This window comes from Accipiter gentilis, chromosome Z (assembly GCF_929443795.1).
Source record: "Accipiter gentilis chromosome Z, bAccGen1.1, whole genome shotgun sequence".
Classification (NCBI taxonomy): Eukaryota; Metazoa; Chordata; class Aves; order Accipitriformes; family Accipitridae; genus Astur; species Astur gentilis.
Genome location: NC_064919.1, coordinates 32,537,133 through 32,560,411, shown reverse-complemented (window position 1 = coordinate 32,560,411; position 23,279 = coordinate 32,537,133). Strand labels below are relative to the sequence as shown.

At 48.1% G+C, this 23,279-nt stretch overlaps 1 protein-coding gene across 4 annotated transcripts in view; it reads right to left on the bottom strand.

Moving 5' to 3' along the window:
* The window catches only part of SLC49A3 (solute carrier family 49 member 3), a 32,468-nt gene extending 9,537 nt beyond the window's left edge, over positions 1–22,931 (bottom strand). For 2 of the 4 annotated variants that reach the window (XM_049796341.1, XM_049796343.1), the window contains exons 1-10: positions 22,770–22,931; positions 13,642–13,800; positions 12,487–12,706; positions 11,820–11,945; positions 7,042–7,118; positions 6,787–6,924; positions 6,109–6,225; positions 4,346–4,498; positions 2,380–2,537; positions 1,226–1,338 (exon numbers count right to left, since the gene is read on the bottom strand). In XM_049796341.1, coding sequence (XP_049652298.1) covers positions 1,226–1,338; positions 2,380–2,537; positions 4,346–4,498; positions 6,109–6,225; positions 6,787–6,924; positions 7,042–7,118; positions 11,820–11,945; positions 12,487–12,706; positions 13,642–13,800; positions 22,770–22,898 — 1,390 coding nt within the window. In that variant the 5' untranslated portion in view covers positions 22,899–22,931. The remainder of the gene's footprint in view (positions 1–1,225; positions 1,339–2,379; positions 2,538–4,345; positions 4,499–6,108; positions 6,226–6,786; positions 6,925–7,041; positions 7,119–11,819; positions 11,946–12,486; positions 12,707–13,641; positions 13,801–22,769) is intronic. The other 2 variants (XM_049796342.1, XM_049796344.1) reach the window with 1 other exon arrangement.
* Positions 22,932–23,279: the final 348 nt, after the last annotated feature.

Below are 23,279 nucleotides of genomic sequence, written 5' to 3'. Positions count from 1 at the left end.
ACTCTTGTCCTGTATGAGCACAGAGGTTGGAGGTCTTACACCAGTGCACACAGTGTGTTTGTGGAAGTGTGTGTTTCTGTGTACATGTACACGTTTGTGTGTTGGGGGGTGGTGAAGAAAGTTACAAGAAAGACTGAATCAAAACACTTGAGCTTTGTAAGAGAACAGATCCACACAGGCTGTGCTTCTTGTTATATCATCTGAAAGCGAAATGTAGGAAAGGTTCACTAAGGATAAATAATCAAAGAAAAATTTGTGTTGAAAGAACTTTTTCTGAAGGAAAAAAAAAAGTAAATCTAAAAGGCTATGGAACAAGGCCTGGAAGTAGTTACCTTCTCATTTCAGCAGTGCCTCAAATAAACATCTCCATGCCTTTCTCCACGGATGTCGTTGCATGTATCAGACCACAAAATGGGTAGGAATGGGTACCTAATTATGCAATCTAGCTCTGATCTAATGAGATGGAGAGTTGTGGGCTTTCAGACATGAAGCGGTCAAATTGCTTTTGAGAGGGGAGTTATTGTGAAGCCTTTTTCTCTCCCAGCTAGTAGAGCTTGTTTTGGGGAGTTTCTGCTCAGCCAAGCAGGATATATTTAAAAGGTGTTTGCCAGCCTTTGTGTTACAGTGTGTCCCCAGGACTTGGTGTCAGTATTACATAAATATGAACCAGCTGAGAGATCAAAACCAGGGTTTAGCCTGTAGTGAAAACACATTTGTGCTCCTATCCATCTCAGTTGCTGTCTCTTCTGACCAGTTAGGAAAGGAAGGGAAAAGTGGAATAAGTCAGAACAAAGCTGTACCAGCGTGTTACAAACCCAGGCAGCTGTGTGTGCAGAAACAAGGGAAGTAGCTTTTGGTCAATGACTTTGTAGTCTTGGCCTCCCACACTGCAAAGCAGCACTGGCTGTGCTAGGTGGACAGTGTCTTCCCCCCAGCTGCTTTCTAGATTGGTGAAGCTCAGATCTCTGCAGGGTGGCCATGAGAGAAATTTTAACCCAGAGCCAGCAGCAGCATTCACAGCACCTTAGAGGTCTTCTCTTTTCAATCCTGCAGGCCTGGTTTAGCAGGAGCAGCAAGGAGTGCACCGTCAAGTTGGGAAAGGTGGCTAAGAGATGCTACAATAAGAATCAGTCTTGCAGGCTCCTTCACAGTGAGACCTGGAGGAAAATGGGAGGTATGTGGGGTGCAACCAAATGTCCAGCATCATTTCCCAAGACATACTTACTTGTCCAGTCCAGGGCTCCATCCTGATCAATGGCACAGGTGGAGGACGGATCCTCAGAAACATGCACAGTGAGGGCTTGTAACAGAATCATTAAAATCACACCTTCAATCTGGCTGTGGGGAGAAACAACATGCAGTCATGGTGCCTGTCCCATTCATCAGTGCTGCAGACAAGCCCAGCTTCCCCAGCAGCAAGAAAGTGAGGTCCCTTTCTGGAGCAGGGTCCTTCTAGCACAGAAAGCTACTGCCAGCTTCCTCTGGCCCAGGCACTTGGTTAACTGGCCATGGCTCAGAGGGTGTCCAGGTCAGCCTTTCAGCATACCCTCAGACACTGGGCCAGCATGGCAGAACCACTGTCCTCTGGAGGCAGGCAGGCGTTGAACTACAGCTGTCAAGGAGCTGAGGCTTAGTCACTGGGCAGGGACTCGGAAATACCTCTCACTGCAGGGCTGAGGATGGGAAAAAGTCAGTCTATGACCTCAGCCTTATTCATAGCTGGCTGGCAGCAGCAACAAAGTCCACAACCAGAGGGAAACAGCAGCATTCAAAGGCGGTGTCTAATGCCCCTCTTTGACTGTTGTTTCTTGCTGCTGCAGCTCCACCTGACACACACACATGGCACCAGGCCACATATATCACTGCTTGGGGCTCCAACAAGTCATTCCTGCTGCAGTCCAGTGCCAGTCCTAGGCATGTAAATTGATCACGGGAAGGACTGTCACTGCCCCATCTGTTGTGACCAGCTGCCAGTGATAAGCCACATCTTCCTCAGCAGAGCACTGAGACCTGACAAGTGCCTGTACTGCCATGGGAATGTATGCCCCTCTCAGGCATACAGCTCCCATCTGCTTCAAAAGTAAGTGCTGCTGGGCATGGTTAAGTCCTGCTTTGTGCCAAGCAAGGGAGACCTTCATCTTCCTTCCTGCATTTCTTGCACCAACTCCACATACTCCTGCTTGCTTTAAAACCTTTAGATCTTCAGCTCTATAGCTCAGCCAGCCAGCTCCCCCCATTGCCATGGTCATGTGCACAGCCATCAGAGAGAAGTTCAGCAGGATGGCTAACACTGATGTCCATGTTCTCCTCTATCTGCACACGTGTGTGTGTATTTGAATCCAAGCTCAGCTGCCAATTCAATTTAACCTGCCTGCTTACCTTGCAACAAAAATCAGGCCTGTAGATGTGCCCTCTCCCACAGGGTAGGAGCACTCCACAGCCAGCTCCATGGCAATAGGGTAGATGGCAAAACCGAAGAAACCAAAGAGTGAGCTGGTGATGGCCAGTGTGATGGCCCGATGTCTGAACCGAGAAGTCTGCAGGCAGAAAAAGCAACACCAAAATCGCAGTGTCAGCACTGCTGTGCAGGAAGTCTCTAAACTCATAACCTGCAGGAAGTTCCAAGGGCTCATTGGTCTCACCAGTACATTCCCTACCTGTTGCTGAAATGTCTTTTTTATCTCCAACCCTCTAGAGTTAACAAATGGCTACATGACGGAGATTTATCTGCTGAAGGGGAGCAAGGATCAGCAGAATTACCTGAAAAGCGTTGGTGTGGTTGTATTACTGTGACTTGACTTCCTGGTCAGTAACTTACCAGGAGCGTGCTCTGCCTATCTCCAGCACCAAATGAAATACACACCTTCCTCCCAATGCAAGTTAATGTTTCAGAAGTGGTGTTTACATTGGGTTATGTATGAGAATTCACTGGGTTGCTGCAGCTAATTGATGAGGAAAACTATTCCTTAGTTGCTGCAGCTCAGTGATAAGGAAAACTATTCCTTATCATGTCAGACTGATGTTTGTAACGTTGGGGTTTTACCACAAAAAAGACCCCCAAAACCAAACAAAAATACCATCTGAAACATTCACAAACCCTGGTGATAAGTTTAGTGCCTAGAAGAGCCCTGACCCTAAGTCTGGAGGAAAGAGCATGGCCTTGTCCAGACAACACTAGTAAAGTCAAGGGCATAAAACCTGCAGCCACAGTGCTGGTACCTCCTTCCTTAACCATGTAATAAACTCCCACAGAGGACAACAGGTGTCTGTCCTGGCATGGCTGCAGCAGGCCTGACCCAGCTAAACTGGTAAAGTCAAGGAAAACTGTGTGTCAAGGCATCAGGTGTATTTGAATGGGTGTTTTTTGTTTTACTACTTTGAGCTAGTAGTTCATCTGTATGGAATGAAGGGGATGGAGGGAAGGGGAGGAGAGAAAGGTTTGCTTGTTGCTCCTAACATAGCCTCTTGCCTACTCTGTGCCTCACCTGAGCCCAGGCATGCTGATTTGTATTCAGAGCATCCCCCCAACAAATGCCAGCATACTAAAGGGGGAAATGCAAGGTCTGCTTTAGGCACCCTGTCCTACACAGAGAAAAGCATTGCATTTTTCTGTCTCTTCAAAGCAGAGCTAACATCACTGGGATCTTGGCCCAGGGGGAGGTGTGATCATGCTATATTGAAAGTCTGGATTTTTCAACACACAAGAGAAATGCAGACCACAGGCCTGTTGGGAAAGCAGATACCTGAATCAGTCTGGGTCCTCTGCAGTGATACGAATCCTGTGCCTCATGCTCAGGTTCCTGCTGGGTGACGGCTGCCATTGGCAATGACTATGCTTGAGTGCAGTACTTGCACGCCAGCCCCCATGGTTTCTGTGTCTCCCTTGTCTTGTCCTCCTTGAGGAACCACTGCAGAACTAGGCACGTAACTAGTTTGTGTCTGCTAATCTTACACTCCTGGCAGCCACCACTGTTAAAGGCAGGTGCTGGGAAAACCACGCCATTCTTGTTCATTATTGTAAGATGGATATTTAGCAATTCCATTTCTTTTTGGAAAGAATGGTCTCAGGGCCAGTAAACAAACATGGTGGTCCAATGTAAGGAAGTAAAATTATGCCAATTTATTTATATCCTGAAGCAGTCTGTCTCAGGCTTCACAGTGACTGTGAAATCCTCAGTAATCGGCTTTTCTTTAAAACATTCCTAGCCCAGAGATATAATCCCAAAGCATAACACGTGGCTTAATAAATACTAGGACATCAGATGACCTTGGTTTGAGTAGATGATTTATCAGACAGCAACAGAACTAAGCCCACAGGTATGATGCAATGCAAGGGAGAACTCACCACTGCGAACATGATGCTGGCAAGTGCACTCAGACAGAAACAAATCTTGGTGGACTCTATGAACTTCCTTGTCCGGTCGACATACAGGCCTAGCAGGAAAGCACCCAACAAACCACACACTGTGAACAGTGCACCATTCAGGCCAGCAAATTCCTGGAGGACAGAAGAACAAGTAACTGAGCAACTAGAGCAGTTAGGAAAGAGGTTTTAATGTCATTGACCCTCCTGCCTGCTGCTAGTGGGTCACTTACTAACGCAAGAGAAGCTTCCCTGCCCATTGCAATAGCTGAGGCCTCCACAGGGCTCTGAGTAGCAAATAATGGGGCTAGAAGTGCGTGGGGGCAGCAGGGTCACAGCACTCTGAAGGTCTCAATGGATGACAGACAAGTCTCTGCACACCTAACAAGGGAGGCCGAATGCAGAGCAGCAGCAGTTCCCTGGCATTAAATGCTCTAACCTGGGCATGAGACTGTTCTTGGCTCTTCCAGGGGAGATCAGGTGCCTTGTCCACACTGGTGGTAACAGGTCCAACTGCCTTGGGATCTGCTCCTGTTCATAATCATGCTCCTTTTCTTACTAGGGACCAGGGACCTACACTGACAGAATGCCTTCTACTAGGCTAGCAGCCCCAAAGTGTGTTAGATGAGACACAGCATCACCTGGCTGTAGCAATGAGGTCTAATTAGAGAAGCAGTGAGCAGTAGTCAGGGTAGGGTACATGCCCTGTTTCCTGCAGAGACTATCTTTACTTGTCCCGCTCCTTCAGCTCCCAATGCAGACAACAATCCTGAAAGGAGGAAAGCTTTAACAAATTTGGGTAAACATTTTTGGGAGCCTTAGGAGCAGACTGGAAGGAAAGGGTACCTGCATTAGCTTCTGTGGGCTAAAGGGCCAGGGAATTCAGTCACACACAGACAAAAGCATCAAGATGCATGGAAAGCAAGCCTAAAAAGTTTAAAAGGTTTCCAAGTAAAAGCAATGGAGTGTGCAAATGTGACCTGGCTAGGGAGCATTGAGCTAGCATTGTCTCCCTTCCTATCACACCTGGGCGTTGAGAGGGAGTGGACAGAAACCAGACATGTATATGTGCATACATAACAGCTGGAGAGGTGTTATATGAGAACTTCCAGGGGGTAAAGGAACAGCAGGACTGAAGTGCTGCCTGCCTGAGGGGAAATGCAGGAACAGGGGCTGTCCCTTGCTATTGTAGGGAGAGAGCAGGAGGAACCAGCTGTGCACACACTGTGCTCAACAGTAAAAGCAGCACCTGGCCAGTGTCATGGGAAGGATGGGGCAACAGCTGTCACAATACCTGTGACTTCCTCTGCTGCCCTGGCTTCAGGTAAGACTGTGAAAAGAGAAAAAGGTATTGCAACAGCCTGCCTTCAACTTCACTCTAGGGCTGCACTAGGCCTCATCCTACTCTGGGGAAGGTGTCAGAAGGCTGCATAGGCATCAGTACTCTAGAGTGGCTTAGGAAAAAACACAACACTTTTTTCCCAAAAAGTGTTTGAGGACTGATTTGCAGATAGGAGCCTGGCCATGGGCAGTAATGAAAATGCAGATCATTCATTATACTGAGAGATTGACTGTGCTCTGGATTAATGTACTGCTTAGTCTATATCAGACAATGTGAGCAAATAAGATACGAGACGGTGCAGCATATTCAACCGTCTTCATTTTGTTCTGAGTCCCTTATCAGGGAAAATAATTTTGATTGTATCATAGATGACATGGACAATGGGGAAAGGAGGAAGACTCACATTTGAATACCCCTTTTCACAGAGGATCTGTTCTAGCAGAGCTGAAAAGCAGGTGAATATCCCAATTCCTCCTCCAAAGCACACTGTCAGGATGATGTATGGCTTGTTTCTCAGGAGCTAGAGAAAGAAGTTAATATGTCATTTAAACAAGTGGAGGGGGAAAAAAGGCCTGGCTATGACAGTAGACTTGAGGTTCGGTGGCTCCCACCTGTTGAAAATGTTGACAGGGCAACCCTGTGATTGTTATAGGAGTTTGGCTCTCTCCTGTCCAATCAGCCAGAGGACAAGTTAAAATGGGGACCATGTAGGAAGGAAGGATCTCTTCAGTGCCCAAATTCTTCCTTCACTTTGCCACGTGCTGTCCTACCCGTTACCACATCTACTTAAAAGGCTCAGGTTGTGTGGTCCTTTTGGATGAGCCCAGGCGTTCCTGTTTGAGCTAGCCGAACAGCAGCCAGCCCACAGCTGAACAGTCAGATAGCATCTCTTGCAGCTTTGCTGTGAGCAGCTGTCACTCGCTGAGGAAAGAAGAGATCCTGAACTCCTTCAGGGGGCTTTCCATTGAGGGTTTGTTGGAGTTCAGTCTGCTTTGTCAGCAGATTTCCCAGCATATCCCTGTCTTGCCCAGCTGCGTTCCTCACTCCACCACTAGTATCTCTCTGTGCTATAGTCACTTACCATTTTGAGCCCCATGAGGAATGGCTGGGAGCTGGAGTTAGTGGCACTGGCCGAAGGAGGTGTTGGAGGAACCTTCTCATGAATCCCCACAGTTGCTACAGCACAGGCTGTTACTGCTGGGATGGCATAAACACCCAGCTACACAACACAAAGAAAGGATATGTTACCAGTCTTTCTAACTCCACTGCCTCCAAATAAATAAATCAGCTGGACCCCAACCAGCCCAGCTGGCTGATTAAAGCAGTTTTCATTTACCATCAATGGGATGTGCTTTCCTTCAGAAACTAGTGCAGGTGACAGCACGTTTGCTATAAGAATACCCAAAGGATTGGCTGGAAGGAAATAAAACAGAGAGAGAGATCTTTTTGTCATGCAAGCAGTCACAATCATGTGTCCACCCCTACTGCCAGTCAGCACCAGAGCTGCAGTGTGCAGCAGAACAATGAGCAAGGGCAGAACAAGGCATATAAAGGGAGAAACCAGGAGGGGAACATTTGGAGAATCTGACTGTCCTACTGTTGCCACATCTGTTCCCTTACCCCCATGAAGTCTGTTCTATATAAACCCATTTCCCTACAACCCCAAACTCCTGTAAACTGGTTTTTAACTAGGAATTACAGGGTCCTAACCTTCACAAGGCTGCCTCAGTAAATGCTAAGCAGAAGGGTGTTGTCTGTACTGGAGTAGGGGCTTGCATTGCTATGGGGCTGGAGCTGAGCAGTGTGTGAAGCAGCACTCCTGGGATTCAGTTTGGAAACATCCAAAACTGCAGGAGACAATTTTTTAACTTTAAGGCGATGTTCTGCAAACAGTCAAACAAGTGAAGTTTTGAAGATACCTACTGTGCAGGGATGGGGTTAGGAAAGCCAAAGACAATGTGGAATTAAGTCTGGTGAAGATGTGAAGGGCAACAAGAATGGCTTCTAAAAGTACATTAGCAGCAAAAGAAAGGCTAGGGAAAATGTGGGCCTGCTGCTGGATGGGACAGGAAACTTGGAAGACAAAGGACATCGAAAAGGCCAAGGTATTCAAAGACTTTTTCACCTCAGTCTTTACTGGTAAGACCAGCCTTCAGCCCTGAGACCAGAGGTGAAGTCTGGAGCAAGGAATATTTACGCTTAGTGGAGGAGGACTAGGAAGTCCATGGTACTGATGGGATGCACCAATGAGTGCTGAAGGAGCAGGCTTTTTTCATTGCAAGGTCATTCTTGGTTATCTTTAAAAGGCCATGGCAATTCCAAGAGGCTCCTGAGGACTGGAAGGGAGTGAATGTCACTCCCATCTTCAAGAAGGGCAATAGAAGAATCCAGGAAACTCCTGGCCTTTCAGTCTCACTTTGATCCCTGGGAAGGTCATGGAACAACTAATCCATTTCCAGTAGCCAGCAAAGGAGAAATGCTTAACCAACCTAACAAGCTTTGTACAATGAGATGACTGGCTGGGTGGATGAGAGGAGAGTAGTGGATATTTTTATCTCAACTTTACTAAGGCTGTTGACACTGTATCCCATTGCATCCTCACAGACAAACTGAAAAAGTACTGGCTAGGTAAGTGGACAGTGAAATGAACTGAAGGTCAACTGAACAGCTGGGCGCAGAGGATTATCTTTACTGACATGAAGTCCAGCTGGAGGCCACCTCATGTGTTGATACTGGGGCCAATACAGTTTAACCTTAACAAAAAACCTGGACAATAGGGCAGAGTGCACCCACAGCTAGTTTGCAGATGATGTGACACTGGGAGGAGTGGCTGATAGAAGAGATGGGTATGCTGCCATTCAGAGGAACCTCAACAGGTTAGTGAAAGGGGCAGAGGGGAACCTTGTGAAGTTCAACAAGAGGAAATGTAAAGTCCTACACCTGCAGAGGAATAACCCCGTCTACCAGTACACACTGGGGCTGACCAACTGTAAAGTAGCTCTGCAGAGAAGGACCTGCTGTGGGGGGTAGGGGTCCTGATGGACACCAACTTGACCATGAGCCAGCCACACAACCTCACGATAAAGAAGGCCACCAGCATCCTGGGCTGCATTAGGCAGTGTTGTCAGCAGGAGGTGATCCTTCCCCTCTACTCAGCACTAGTGGGGCCACATCTGGAGTACTGTGTCCAGTTTGGGCCTCCCCAATATGAGGGAGACATCGACTTACTGGTCCAGCAAAGGGCTGAAAAGATGATTAAAGGACTGGAGCTTCTGTCATGTGAGGAGAGACTAAGCAAGCTGTGATTGATCAGCCTGGAGAAGTTGCTGGAAAGTAGTTTTGCAGGAAGGACTTGGGGTCCTGGTGGACTGCAAGTTTATCATGAGCCAGCAATGCACCCTTGCAGAAAGGTGTCTAACAGCTGGGCTGCATTAGGAAGAACATTGCCAGCAGGTGGAAGGCAGTGATCCTTCCCCTCTTGTCAGCCCTGGTGAGAAATATCTGGAGTGCTGAGTCCAGTGCTGGGCTCCTCAATACAAGAAAGATAAATAGTTAATGGAGCAAGCCCAGTCAAAGGCCAAAGACATGATTAAGGGACAAGAGCATCTCTCATATGTGAAAAGGCTAGGAATCCTGGGACTGTTCAGCCTGGAGAAAAGAACCTTGATCAGAGATTGTAAAAAAGAGAGAACCAGACTTTTCTCAGTGGTGCCCAGTGGCAGGATAAGAGGCAATGGGCACAAACTGTAACATAGGAAACTCTCTCAGAATATAAACTTTTTTACTAAGACAGTGGTTGAACACTGAAACAAGCTGCTCAGATAAGTTGCAACATCTCCATCCTTGGAGACAGTCAAAACCTGACTAAACATGACCCTGGGCAACCTGTTCTAGCCAACCCTGCTTGCACATGGGGCTGGATGAGACTATTCCAAGAGGTGCTTTCCAACCTTGTCCATTCTACAGTCCTGCTGAGGCATCATAGTAGTGCTATAGGACATGAGAACCATAACATTTCTGCTTTGTACTTGGGAATGTACTAGCTTATGATCCTGGTGAAACATTACCTGCTTCTAAGTACATGGACACAGTTAAACAACAGCTTCCAAGGAGATGGATTAAAGCTTCTCCATTGGGGTAAAATGCATCTGGGCATTGTAGTGGACTGCCTGGGAACTACTGTCAGGTATTGCCGCACACTGAAGCAGTTCCAGAAGGTATGGGTAAGCTGTGGAAATGAGAGCATTAGGGTAAATTTGAAATTGCTAAGTGAGATTATCTGAGTAATTATAGGGTTTCAGACACCTACTCTTCCTGGGAAGAGAAATTATATGAGCCTAGACTAAGACTGGAAAGGAGATCACTGAGTTAATCAACTGTATGTTATGGTCTAGGGGTCCTGGTGGATTAGCTTGCAGTACTCTGCAGTGGGGCTGTATGTTTTCTGGACAGTGATGCCAATGAACTAAAACTCAGCAGTGGGCAGAAAATGACATGCTGACAGAACATAGTAAATGAAAAATCCCATGGGCAAAGCAGAGGCCACTTTGGTGGACTCAGACAAGACTTTCTTCTCCTGACACAGGAGAATTTATCATGGTCTTCACAGGGGATCAGTTCTTGGCCCTGCGCTGCTTCTCTGTAAGTCTACAAAGGATGGGGAAGACCAAGATACAATAAATACTCAAGAGCACAGCTGAGTCATAGTGATTTCAGCTGCTCAGGAGGCTCCTGGATGCAGGGTCCATTTTTGTCTGCACACAAGCACAGGGAAGCCTACCCAGAGGCACTAACAGGACCTGTGGGGATACTGACCGGAGGCTGTAGGGCCAGTTTCTGTGTGCAGCACTGATACCAACCGTACTGCAATGCTGAGTGCTGCTGTCACATTAACAAAGGAAATGGGTATTGATAAACTGGAGCAAGCTGAGAGAAAAAGCTCATGTGAGCAACAGGCAGACACTGGGAAGAGGCAAAGGGAAATGTGCCTGTAAAGTGATTGGGTTGGAGCCGTTCAGTATTTCTAGACAAAGGAGAGAAGAGGTGACTGTCTATAACTACCTGACAAACAGGTGCAACGAGACTGAATAGCTGGGGAACGAAGAACGTCAGACGAGAAGTAACATGTAGATGTTTGTCAGTAAGGTAATTAACCACTGGAGTAAATGACTGGGGCTGTGGGAGATGCTCCTTCTAGGCAATATTTAAAATTTCTTGAAATGAAATCCTGATTTTGTACAGCAGACAGTAATGGGTATTACCAAGCATTATTAATGGAAGCCCTCTACACAGCAATATCCCTATGTTGCAGCAGATAATAATCACAGCCCATTCAGTCCTCACACTGATACCTCAACATGTCACAGATTGAACAGCTTCAGGTCTTGGGTTTCCACTGTTCCTTGCTCTTCAGTTTTATTCTTTCCCATAGTTAGATCCATTTGGTCCTGTAAGGACTGAGGACACTACGTGAAAGAATTGCTCTTTGGCTGGTCTGACTTTTCTCTCACTTAAAAAGAGTAAGCTGTCTGCAGGCTGGGGTCCTTTAGGGGAGTGAAGGACTGAGGGCCCTGTGGTCCTTGGTAGTACTTGTATAGCACCACACTGACAACAGTGGAAGGTGAAGGTCTATCTCAGCCCTGGGAAACAAGGCGAGCCATCAGGTCCACCCTACTGTAGAGAAGGCAGTGCAAAAACAATTTATTTGTTCTGACACCATAAATCCACGCTTGCAAACCAACAGTGCCCATGCTCTGGGTTTGCAACACCATTGGGAAAGCTGTACAGGGGTGCTCCTATACTGCCCTTTTTCCCATGCCTACCCCTCCCCCACAACTCCAAGGCAGTGAGGAGGGAAGGCGGCTGTTGGCTGTTTTGAGGGAAGGGCAAGTGGACTGCACATGTAGGTACTGTGAGATTTCCCAGCTGGACCCAGTGAGCCAGTCCAGCTTCTGGGGCACCTATCAAGTCCTTGGAGAAAGGAGAAAGAGATTTCTTTGGGATGCTGGGGGAAAATGTCACATGGAGGGAGGAAACACGTCTGTGAAGTGCAGTATCCTGTCTCTAGCAGGGCCCAAAGGGGCCAAGAGAGGAATGAGATTAGAGCAAGTGTACCTGGTGCCTCGCCTCCAGTTTCCCAGCTTCCAGGCACTTCGCAAGGCAGATGTGGTTTCTGCATGGGTAGTCCTGCTGCATTTAGCATCCCCAACATGTTTGTCTGGCCAGCTGAGTATATTTTATCTGTATGTGCATACATATCAATGGGGAATACATGCTCAGCCTTGCTACTGGACAAACTGGTGGATAAAATTGCTGCTGCAGCCTCACCTCTATCCAGTTACAGAATTTGGCAACTGTGACACTGGCATCACAAGAAATTTGGACACCTTCCTAACAAGCTGCAGAACTGAGGCCATTACAGACTTTAGATTTAGTAACAGTGAGGGCTATTCATGACCTCTATGATATGTAGGCAAAGATGATCACCTTGTCATGGCAGAGAGGAAGAAGGTTGGGATCCTGGGTGGCTTACTTTGAACTTTGCACTCGGATGTGGCTTATGCCCACTTCTTGCTCCCCAGCATGGAAATGCCTGCCTGTCTTGTGGGGCCTTGAAGGCACTGTTTTATTGCACACGGCTATGAGACTCTTGGGCACAGCTGTATTTGCAAGGCCAAATGACTGTAGTATGGAGGGTTTACTCTGCCTGCTGCATCTGAATGGAAAACAAATGCTAGCAAGTTCTGGGTGGCAGCAATATTACTTTGCAGCTGTCACTTACACATTGATGCGATCATATTTGCTGTTGCTCTCTGGTGGTCTGGGAACCATAGCGCTGCCAGTTTTGTCGGTGAAAAGATGATAAGGGGCTGTGCCAGTGCACAGAGGCACTGCCCAGTAAATAGGAACCAGTAACTCTGGGAATCCAAGCCCAGAAACTTCAGGACGCTGAATATCCGGATGACGCTACCCATCATGTTCAGCCACGCGCTCAGGATCACCTGCAGCAAGCAGAAACAGCCAGGGGTTGTGTGCTAAAGTCCAGAGGGCAGAATTTAATGTGAAAGAGCTGCATGAGCAGAGTCTCAGATGCACTACAGGAGACACGGTGTTAGTAATCACTAATGAATGGCAAGTTGTCTGCAGACCACCCCCACTCCTTTGGGCCACTGCAAGATGCTCCTGATCCAACAGTGAGTTACTTGTCTCCTTAATGAGCAAGTTGGCTGTCCTGGCCCCACATGACAACTATGCCCCAATGTAGCTTATGCAAGACAGCAGACACTGTCATGGAATTGATGAGAAATCCAAAGTTCACTAATTACACGCTGTTTGCAAGTTTGTGCCATGACCCATACTTTGCTGTGACAATCCAAAGATCATGGCAATGAGTCATCCAGCATATGGAACCTGCAAACGCTCTTCTGTACCACTAGCATGCTCGTGTTTCAGTACCGCATTCCACAAAACTCTTGCTTCTGGGAAGACTGTCTACAGTACCCACGCTGGCTTAGCATAGACCAAGCTCTGAGCTGACAGGGGTCCCTTGCGTGCACCCTGCCCTACTGCTCCTTAAACTGACCCTGCAAAGAAAATAGCTGTGCTAACGCTATTCCATAGCAAACCCTACCCACAGCAGGGTGGGTCACAGAGTCAGCTCACAGAATCTGTCCCTGTCAGTTGCCTAAGACAATAAAAACTGAAGCAAGAAAAGACAAGTAGGGATGCAACATTATCCTGATTTTCCCACTGCTCCCCAGCACAGAGGTGATGATATGACAGCTATTACTGAACTAGGATGGACAGAGCTTTCAATGTGCTCATCCTCTGCAGCATTTGGCAAGACTCCCATTCACAGGATGCATGTCAGTGCTTTGTGCAGCTGCTGCTATCTCTAGGTGAAATGCCCTCAAGAACACAGAACAGTTCAACTCACAGTAGATCTGAGCCCCACGCTGTCGAGAACCCATGTTGCCACCAGACCAAATGGGATTGAGATGAGGAGGTACACTATTGAGAGCCAGTTGACCATCTCCAGGGAAATGTGGAAGTAGGCAGCTGCCTTATCAGCCACAGGAGCAAACGTCAGCCACAGCTGCAGTGTAGAGAGCAAAGATGGGTAAGCATGAGCACCAGAACAGAAATTCAGCATCCCCTCAAACTGTCCAGCTGAGTTGTGAAGGGGCTCACTATCTTAGTCTCCTTGAAATTAGGATGTTAAGGCTGGTAATAAAAATTCAAACCCCCAGTGTCCACAGTTACTCATGCTAGGACTATTTTACCACTGATGCCATCATTATCTTGGGCCAGAGCACCTCATCTATTTCACTACCTCATCCCCAATCCCCTAGTGCTGCTGCTGGGAGAGCTGGCAGAAGCAGAGGTCAGTACCTTTTCTGCCCCCAGGGTGAACAGTTTGGCCTGTGATGCATGCACTTACCTGATGTAAACCACAAGCAATCCTTCTATGTTAGCATAAACAAAAGAGAGGCTGCCATCTTCTCTCTGCAACAGAGAGCCTCTTAAACTCAGCCTGGTATTTACCCCTGAATGTGGCCTTGCAAGAACAACTTTGCTTTGTGTCAGCCAAGAGAGACATTATTCCATGTTGTCCTACACTTAACAGTTAGGAAAAAAGGGCCTAGAAATTTGCATATTCAATACATCAGAACACATAGCAGGGAAACAGAAGAGGTTCTTTAATAACTATCCATCTTTTTCTTCCAGTGCCATATCTGAAAATATTTCCGTAAACCTTGTTTTAGGCACTGATTTCATAAGGTTCCTGTCTGCTTCTGTTTTCTTCTGGGAATGATGAGGCCTGCTTTAATCCTCAAATCAGTTCCTGAGATCAAGCCCTCAAGAAAGAAATGAGGGTACTACCCTAAACTTAAGGATGTTTCTGTGGATTCTTTGCAAAGATGCCCTCTCTTGTGCTTTTCAAAAAGACAGGCCTAACCTGAGAACAGGTTTCAATAATGTGGATGTACTGAATACTCAAGATGATAAAGTTTGCAGAAATGTGAACAAAAACTTCAGCAATACCTTCCTGTAAAATAACTCCAGCCACTGTGTCTTTCTGGGTACCCCTCTCTGCCATCACAAGCTTCCTCTTCACAGCCTGCATCCCGCAGACAGCATCAGCTGCAGCATTGATGTGTAATGGGAAAGGGGCCTGAGTAACCTCGGAGCAAAGTGTGTCCCTACACGCTGCTGCATGTTATTTCCAGTGTTCCTATTTACTTCTTGCATCCTAGAGACCATAAAAACTACCACATTAAATGGAAGCAGAAGAGGAGACAGGCTTTTCTTGTCTCTTAGTGTCACTGTGTGAGAATAGCCACATGAAAAGCATTGTTTAGCTAAGCTTTTCTCCTAGCAGGAATGCAATAAGTAGGTGGCAGTAACAGAGAAGTTTTGAATGTATTATCAGTGTCCTAGCAAGGATTCTTAGCAACAGCCCTTTCCTCTTCTCTGAAAGGAGCTCACAAGCCAAATTTCCTGCATTCAACATGAAGCTCATGTCACTGTGCTGGGCTCAGACACACCCATGTGGGATCAAAGGTCTGGCAGGGAGTGGATTTGCCATTTACGCAGCTTCTACAATCATTTAACTGTTTAAATGTTACAAGCATCACTAAGGTATGAACATTAGTTTGATCATGGGATGCTAAACAGCTGCTAAACAAAACTCAGCTATGTATTTCCAGCAACAGCAATTCTCAGTTCCTCACTGCCTTCCAGAAGGGGGAGGGAGTGGGGGTGGGGGTGATGGTGATGAAACACTGTACCAGGAAACAGTGTAATTAAAGAGATGACACATTTTGTAAGCCAGCTTCAGCTACATTTTTGCTTCTCCTTGTTCCTCCACCAAAGATGCTCACCCATGCATGACATCATTAGCAGAATGATACCACAAGCCGGAGCACAGCATTTTGTGTTCAAGTGGCTGTATACATCTAGGCAAGCTGGGGTCAACCATTCTGGCATGTTTCCATTAGACCCAGTAAAACCATTACTTGCTGAAAACCAAGCATTTGGGCTGCCCTGTATTTCTCTCCGGAGCAAGAGCTCCAGTTCTAGCACATGTATGTTGAGAGCACAGAAGGTGGGAGGTTGCAGCCTGTCCAAGCCTGTGTGCATTCTTCAGAATGGGAAGTGGGTTTCTTTATGGGTCTGGAGAGAAAAAGTATGTTTCTGCCTCCATTCAGGCAGGGGTTGTTTACCATGTATTGCTCTAACAAAGAAATTAAGAACTAGGCAATGAAGCTCAAGGTGTAGCTGTGGTCAAAGTGGCCGCCAAATGTCCCTGCAACAAAGACATGGCACTGTGGAGTTTTGCCAACACAAGGAAATTGCCACACTATACAAGTGAGTATGCCATCTTCTGCTTTTGGTTTTCCCAGCTATGATGACTTCATCCACAGTAGTTAGCAAGCTCTTATGCTGGGAGCTAGAGCCCTTATCCTACATGTTGGTCCTGAAACTCTGCACTGCCAAGGCTGGTACTTATGCAGGGACTGCCCCAATACATGGGCCCTGAGGCAGAACAGGGTGAGGATGATGCAGGTTTTTTCCTGGCAAGGTCTAAGCTCTGCAACCTCTCAAGATGCAGGAGACTAAGAGAGGTTCCTTTCTTCTCCACTCCCCAAGGGCCGTTGTCTTAACTTAGCTTTGGCACACCAAAACCCGTATCAAAGTCCCCCACTGTAGATCATGGTGACAGATGCAGGAGGAGAGATAATGTGTGTGGTTATGGGATGCCAGCCCCCAAATGCTGGTTGCTCCTGGGACAGATAGTGGAAGAAGAAACAGACACCTCTGTCCTTGCAGGGTTTTCTACACACTTGTTCAGTCCCTGCGCAAGCCTCAGTTTGTGGAAATATGCCCTTGTAGTCCTGTCAAGCTGCACTCAGCTTCATTGGCTGTGTAACTACACAGAGCTAGAGCCTCACTGTGAGCTGCAGAAGGCATCAAGGAGAGTCTGTGTTATGCACTGCACTGCTATGTCCATGTCCACATGCGCTCCTCTGAAGGCAGCCCAATGGATGGTCACAACAGCAGAATGAAGAGAATCCAGCCCCTTGTCAATGACTCTTCCTCATTTGCAATGGTGACAAGCAGTTTCCATCCAGCCACTATGGCTTACGTCTCTTCTGAGCCCTGCCAGGGCTACAGTTAACAAAAACCTTTTGGCAAACTTTGACAAAATTCCCAGCTTGGTACTGCACAGATCAGGAATGCCTTGTCTCTGAGGCTTCAAACTCTTCCAGCTCGGTCCCACACCCTGACAGCTCAACAACTATCTTGTGCAGTCCCCACAGCAGAACACAGCTGGGCTTCTTAACAAGTTGGAGTGGATGAGGTTGGAGGTCAGCAGCAGTCCTCTCCCTGGGCCATGGCATAGTTAGGTCAAGTCATTTACACAGAGGCCCACACAGAGCCACTCAAGCACCGCAATTCTTGCCTTTGAACACCAAACAACCACAATGGATTTGTGAGCCCCAACACCTAATACTTGGCAAAACTCACTTCCTAGCATTACCTCACAGATTTTGCATTATTCGTTCTCAGACAAAAGCTCCTGCTGTAGTATAATCCAATATCATTGGCCATGGTCACTCATGTTGTCAACATTTGATTCTTCAGCATTTGGGATGGACTATTCCCTTCCTTCAGATATGCATCTAGCAGGATGTTGAAATAGCTACTGTAATAACATACACCATTTCTTCTCCAAATTCAGTAACTGTAGTTCCCACACTCTTCTCCCCTCCTAAGCTCAGGTCAAGCCTTAGAAGCATGTTCATCTCACTGAGATTTCTGAGTTTAGAGACAGTAAAAGCTCCAGTGCATGCTAGCCTGGGCAGGAAGTCATACCTCAGCACACACTCTTTGCCATAAAAACTTGTGCTCTACACAGTGGGCACAGCGACTGAGGAAGAGGACAGAAGGTCCCCTGAAGACCCATAAGCCTGTTGTAGCTTGCACTGGAGTACAGCTGCAGCTCCCACTGCTTTCATCATGCCGCTGGCTGATTGAGTAGCCATGCCCCATCACTAGAAGAAAAGGACAGAAGTGTTTTCCACCCAGAGTCTACTTCCTCAATTACGGGAAAGCCCCCTCCACACCTTCTTTAACAACGGAGCATGTGGGACCACCAGGGAAAGTAAGTGCACTGAAACTCAAACCATCTGGCTGGTACTGATGTTGGAGTCATACTGGCTCCACTTTCAGCTCTCCCTCCCTTTGCTTTAACTTTCTTCCAGCTGACATTTTGTTTTCTTTTCTCCTGCACCTCCCAGAGACTGCCTGCTCCCTTCCCCATTAATTGCAGGCCTGCTTGGGCACTCCTGTAACCAAAAACAGGTTACAGCTCTTCTCATCCTACCCCCATTTCTAAGCTTCTTTGTTGCTCTTTCTGATATCCTTGTAAAGCCTTAACTGATTCTCAGACATGGATCCAGCCCTCTTCCTCCCAGAATCAGCCCAAACCCTCTAGTTTTCCTACTGCTCTCATTCCCCTTCTATCTCCACCTTCTCCAGGTTCAGTTCCTCTACTCTATTGCCTTTACTGTTTTCACTCCCACACAGACTCTCCAGGACCTGTTTCACCTGCAGGACCCAGTTTTCCTCCACCCATTCCAAGAGACCCCAACATTCACCCTCCCTTCCATTTCTGCAGGAGGTTATGGCTGGGCTGTGAGCCGCCAGTTCTCTGTCTGCAATGGTAGCAAGGTGATGGCTGAAGGCAGGACTCCAAACAGACTCTACACTTTGGTAAGCAATAGGTGTGAGCTGCAGAAGACAGCATAAATAAACACAGCCCCAGGATTTTCAGAGCTTAAAGAGCAGTAATGATATATGCATCACATGTATTACCAGGTGCAGTCCTGCCAGAAGCAGTACCAAAAGTGTTTTTTCATGAAAGGCAAGCTGTTAACCAATGTCTACTCTTTTACCAACAAATCAAGGTTCTAAAAGTGAAAAGCAAAATCATTTGCAGAATGGCAAGCACGTGCAATCAGGTGGCTGGAAATTAAGCCATTTCGCTATGTCGGTGGTGGTATTAGCTAGCAAAGGCTGCCATATGGAGTGCTCTTCACTGTCTGGCATACTGTATAGCTGTGCACAGTGTAGCAATGTCCCTGTAACACCTTTTATGTACATCTTAAAAAGGAGGAGCTAAGGGGGATGAATTCCATGAAATGGGACCTTCTGCTTTATAACAGGCACAGCCCACCAATCCCCAGGCAGGCACTGCCTGCAGCAGCTCTGCCAGTCCCAGCACGCTCTCTCCCATTCACCAAGACACTGCTTTGAAGGTGATGTAGGATGTCTTTCTGAGACATGCAGGCTGCCCTTCTCCTCCCCTGGGACTGGGCTACGAAGCTCTTACACCAGATTCCTCATCTTCAACGTCAAAAGGGCCACACAACCTGGAAGCAAAGAGCACCTGGCCTCATCTGAAGACACCCATGCTGACACAGCAGCCTAAGAAGTAAGGACAGAGGCATGATCTTCAGAAAGGTCAGATCCCTGCCTTGATGTCACTTTTAGCCTCTACAGGTCTTAGGAGGACTACCAGGACACAAGAGCCAGGCAGCAGCAGCAGTGTGTGCATGCGTATCTACAGGGGCACTGCTAGAGCAGACAAGTGTGGGTGAGGAACATGTGCACCCTGCCCTGGAGCACGCCAGTCTCCACTTATACAGCTCTCCTCCTCTCCCAAGTACACTAAGAGGTGATGGAAGTCCTCCAGGCTGGTGAGTCAGGAACCGCCCGGCCAAGTGTGAGCCAGTTCCAACCCTCTGCTCCCCTCCTCCTCCCCAGCTTGCTCATGCTGACAAGCACAGAACAGAGCAGGAAATGGTCTGTTTCATTATTCTGTGCACCCATCTGTTCTCAGCACTAAGGCAAGAAAAAGTTCCTCCTATGAAACAACACAAAGTTCCCACCTGTTTAGCTTCACAGGAGGGAGGCAACGAGGAAGGAAATATCTGCCTCAGCAGTCTTCAGATTAAGAAACCCACACACTCAAAACCACAGCATCAGTTTGACAAAACAAATCTGGGTAAAAACCGCAGGCATAGTTATGTCACCCCACACCAGCAGTGCTGCAAGACACAGCTGGAATTCAATCATCTAAGCTTAGCTGTGGTCAGAACAGCCTCTCTGCCCAGGACTTCAGGCAGCAAGTGAATTACACTGATGTCTACTTATGGCCTTCTTAAGACAATGCAAGGGTTTCTTACACTACCTTGTCAGCTAGGAATTTCCAGAATAGCCGTATTTAGGAAATGAGAACTAATCCCTGGTAAAATAGTACCTACTTTGTACAGCAGGGAGAAACAGAGGCTTTTAAACTCAGGTCAGAAACAGAGATTCAAGTGAGGAGCTGTTTGGTGGTGGTATAAAAGCCTCCCTTATATTTCCCCCACTGCGCCCTGGTTAAAGAATGGATTTCACACGATGATGTGGAGCAGGAGGAAGTAGGGAAGAGTGCCCCTCTCATCACCACATGGTCTGGCCTGGCTTTGCACAATCACAATCTTAAAGCAGACTGAACTGAGAAATACTCCTTTCTCAGCCTGCACTTGCTGCATGACCAAGTGTGCTTTCCTGCAGTTAAGATGCTTCTACCTTGTCCTGCTGACACTGACAGTTTCTCCCTCTCAGGATTGTCTCTTGTCTGCCATTTTTAGTAACACTGAAGACCACTAATAGAAAACTGTATGTGTACATAGGTAAGAGTGGAGAATACAAGGCATTGTCCTGGAAGCTTGGTCCAGCATGTGAGGTGATCTATTCTTTCTAAGTCAGACAATTCAAAAGTCATGTGTCCTCACCTCAAGCATTTTGCAGACAGCCTGACACAGGAATACATAGAACGAAGTGCTGCATGCAACATCTGCACAGGAACTGAGGACACATCTTAACTTGCAAGGCAATTTTCACACCACAGAACTGCTAATTTAATCTTTCCATCTGGAATTTTTAAACAGCAACCAACCACTTTGATTTCATGGCTTTTCAACAACCCCATCCATTTTAATGTGATTTTTGTCAGTAACATTTAGGAGAAATTTTAGCATCAGGAAATATTTGGTTACAACTATATATGTCAGCATACTTGCCATTCCAGACCTTTGTAGTGGCTTAGAAACAGTATTTCCACACTAGGTTATTTATTAAGCAGCCAGTTCTGAAGTGGTGAAGTTCTGGCTTAAGTTCATACTGTGGGAAAATAATATTGTGGACAGTCAGGAAGTTGGCAAGAGACCAAGCAGACAGACAACAGTACAATCTTTCAGGGCTACAAAGTTTTCAGCAACATGACTCCGAACACAGTTATACTTGCAGATGCATTTAAAGGACCGTTTAAAGTAACTCTTCAGTTTCACTGTTAAGGTTTCATCAAAGTCAAAGTCTGACAAGACATCTAGAAAGGTTTTGCATAGCTTACTTCACCCATGCTGTCACTGTCCACTTCTAGCAGGGTGGTTTTTTTCTTGCTACATAATGTTCTTGTGCTGTGCCAGTTTAACTGCAAGGCAAGCAGTGAGGCTTCACATTGTTTTTCTGCAGGATACTTTTTTACACTCTTGGAAGACACACTGATTTTCCCTTGAGAAGGCACCTTTGATTTTTGTTTTCCATATACAGCCAAATTCTCACTATGTTTTTCCATTTCTCTACTCCAGCTCTCTTGCATCACAGAATACCTACTCTTTCTTCACAGCATTTAAATGTTTGCAGTTTGCAGTGCCTGATCTTGGCTGCCAGGCTGCCTGCATTCACAGCATGGTAAACCTCAAGCACATAGATAACTCTACATCAGTCTGATAACTAGCAACAATGTCCTCAATGACTCGGTGAGCAAAGATTTGGGCCTCTCATCTTTCATACTAGGACTTGGTAAGGGGAAACTTTATGTGTTTATCTCAGTAATTACTGAACTCAGTTTTAATCTGTTCAACAGAGGTGTCATCTGGCATCCACTTTTTTCAGGTCTTTCAGAATAAAGTACCTGTAGGCAAAAAGAAGTTCACATAGCAGCATGTTTAATGCAGAATCACTCCTATACTGTTCTATATGTGCAACAGACCCCAAAAGGAAACCTACTTGCTCCTCTTTCTGACCAGAAAAATCTGCTGTCACAGGCCAGCAATAAGGCAGAGCTAACTCCTGCTCCTCTACCCAAGGAGTTTGAACACTGTTCTCTTACTCTTAGGTTTGAAACATGTGGCCCTCACAGACGCTGAACGCTTTCTATTCCTTCCTGTGGTTTGCGAAGTGGAGTCAGCAGCAATTTCAGCTGTGCTCCAGAACACATTTTGGTCCATTGCGGTCTGGCTTGAGCCTGCGGTACTTCTTGCTGTGCTCTTCTAGATCACACACACCCTCCCGCCCCATCCTGCCCTTCCCCCATCACCACCCCTCCATGCCCACCGGTCAGAATTGGGCCTGTGCGCAGCCCGAAGTCGTAACCAGAGAAACAAAGTTCAAAAGGAAAACCCGCTTATTCGGTCCCTAAGGCACGGCCAGGCTGAGGCTTCTCTGCGCTGTGCGAGTACCGCCGAGACCCGTGCTCCAAGGATGAGGCGTGGATCTGAGACTGGGCACTGGGGCAACGCCCTGAAGATTGCCTGGCTGCTTCGAGGGAGAGATAGGAGGTGGGTTTGGCTCCGGGGAGCCCTGTCACGCATCCTCCCTCGGCGGCGGCGGCGGCAGCAGCAGCCAGAGTTGCTCTCCAGAGCTCCGGCACAGACAGGCAGGAGAGAGGGCTCTTTGCCCTGCCTGCTCTGCGCCTCCTCCTGGCCTCACGGCTGCCCGGCCACGCCCGTCGCTGCCGGCTGCCGCCCCTCAGGCCCCCCCACCCGCCGTTGGGCCGCCCTCGCCCCTCCGGAGAAGCGTCCCCGCCGCCGCGGTCCCCGTCCCCCCCAACCCCCTCGGCTGCGGGGGCTCCACCAGCCGTCCAGCGGGAGCGGCTCCCCGTGGTGGGGGAAGCCGGGCGGCCGACGGCTCTTGGCTGGGCCGGCGCCGCCCCCGCGCCGCGCTCACCATGGCGTTGGAGCAGTTCAGCAGGCTGACGACGGCCAGCAGGAACCACCGCCGCCGGTAGGTCTTGAACTGGGCCAGCCGCCCCAGGCCGCGCTCCCCCAGCAGGCTCGCCGCCTCGGAGCCCTCCATCGCGGCGCGGCGCTGCGCGGCTGGGCTGGGCTGGGCTCGGCACGGCGGTGCCCCGCCCCGCCGCGGAGCGCCGCGCTCGCCGGCCTCCCCGGGGCGGCCCCGGCCGAGCCACCGCCCGCCGCCTAGCCCTGCCCGGCCCGGTGCTGCGGCGCAGCGCAGCGTGGGGCAGCGGTGCAGGCCCGCCCTGCGGAGCCGCGCCAAGCCGAGCGACAGCCGTTCCTCGCGGGTGTCGGGCCCGGCCCGGGACTGGCCGCAGGTGCCCGGGGAACCGCCTTTGCCCTGTCGCGTTTGGCAGAGGGGAAGAGCCCTGCGCTCCAAAACGGGACGGCTAAGGCGCTCGGGGGAGAAAACTGTTCTCTTTCCCCATGTGTCGTTAAAACA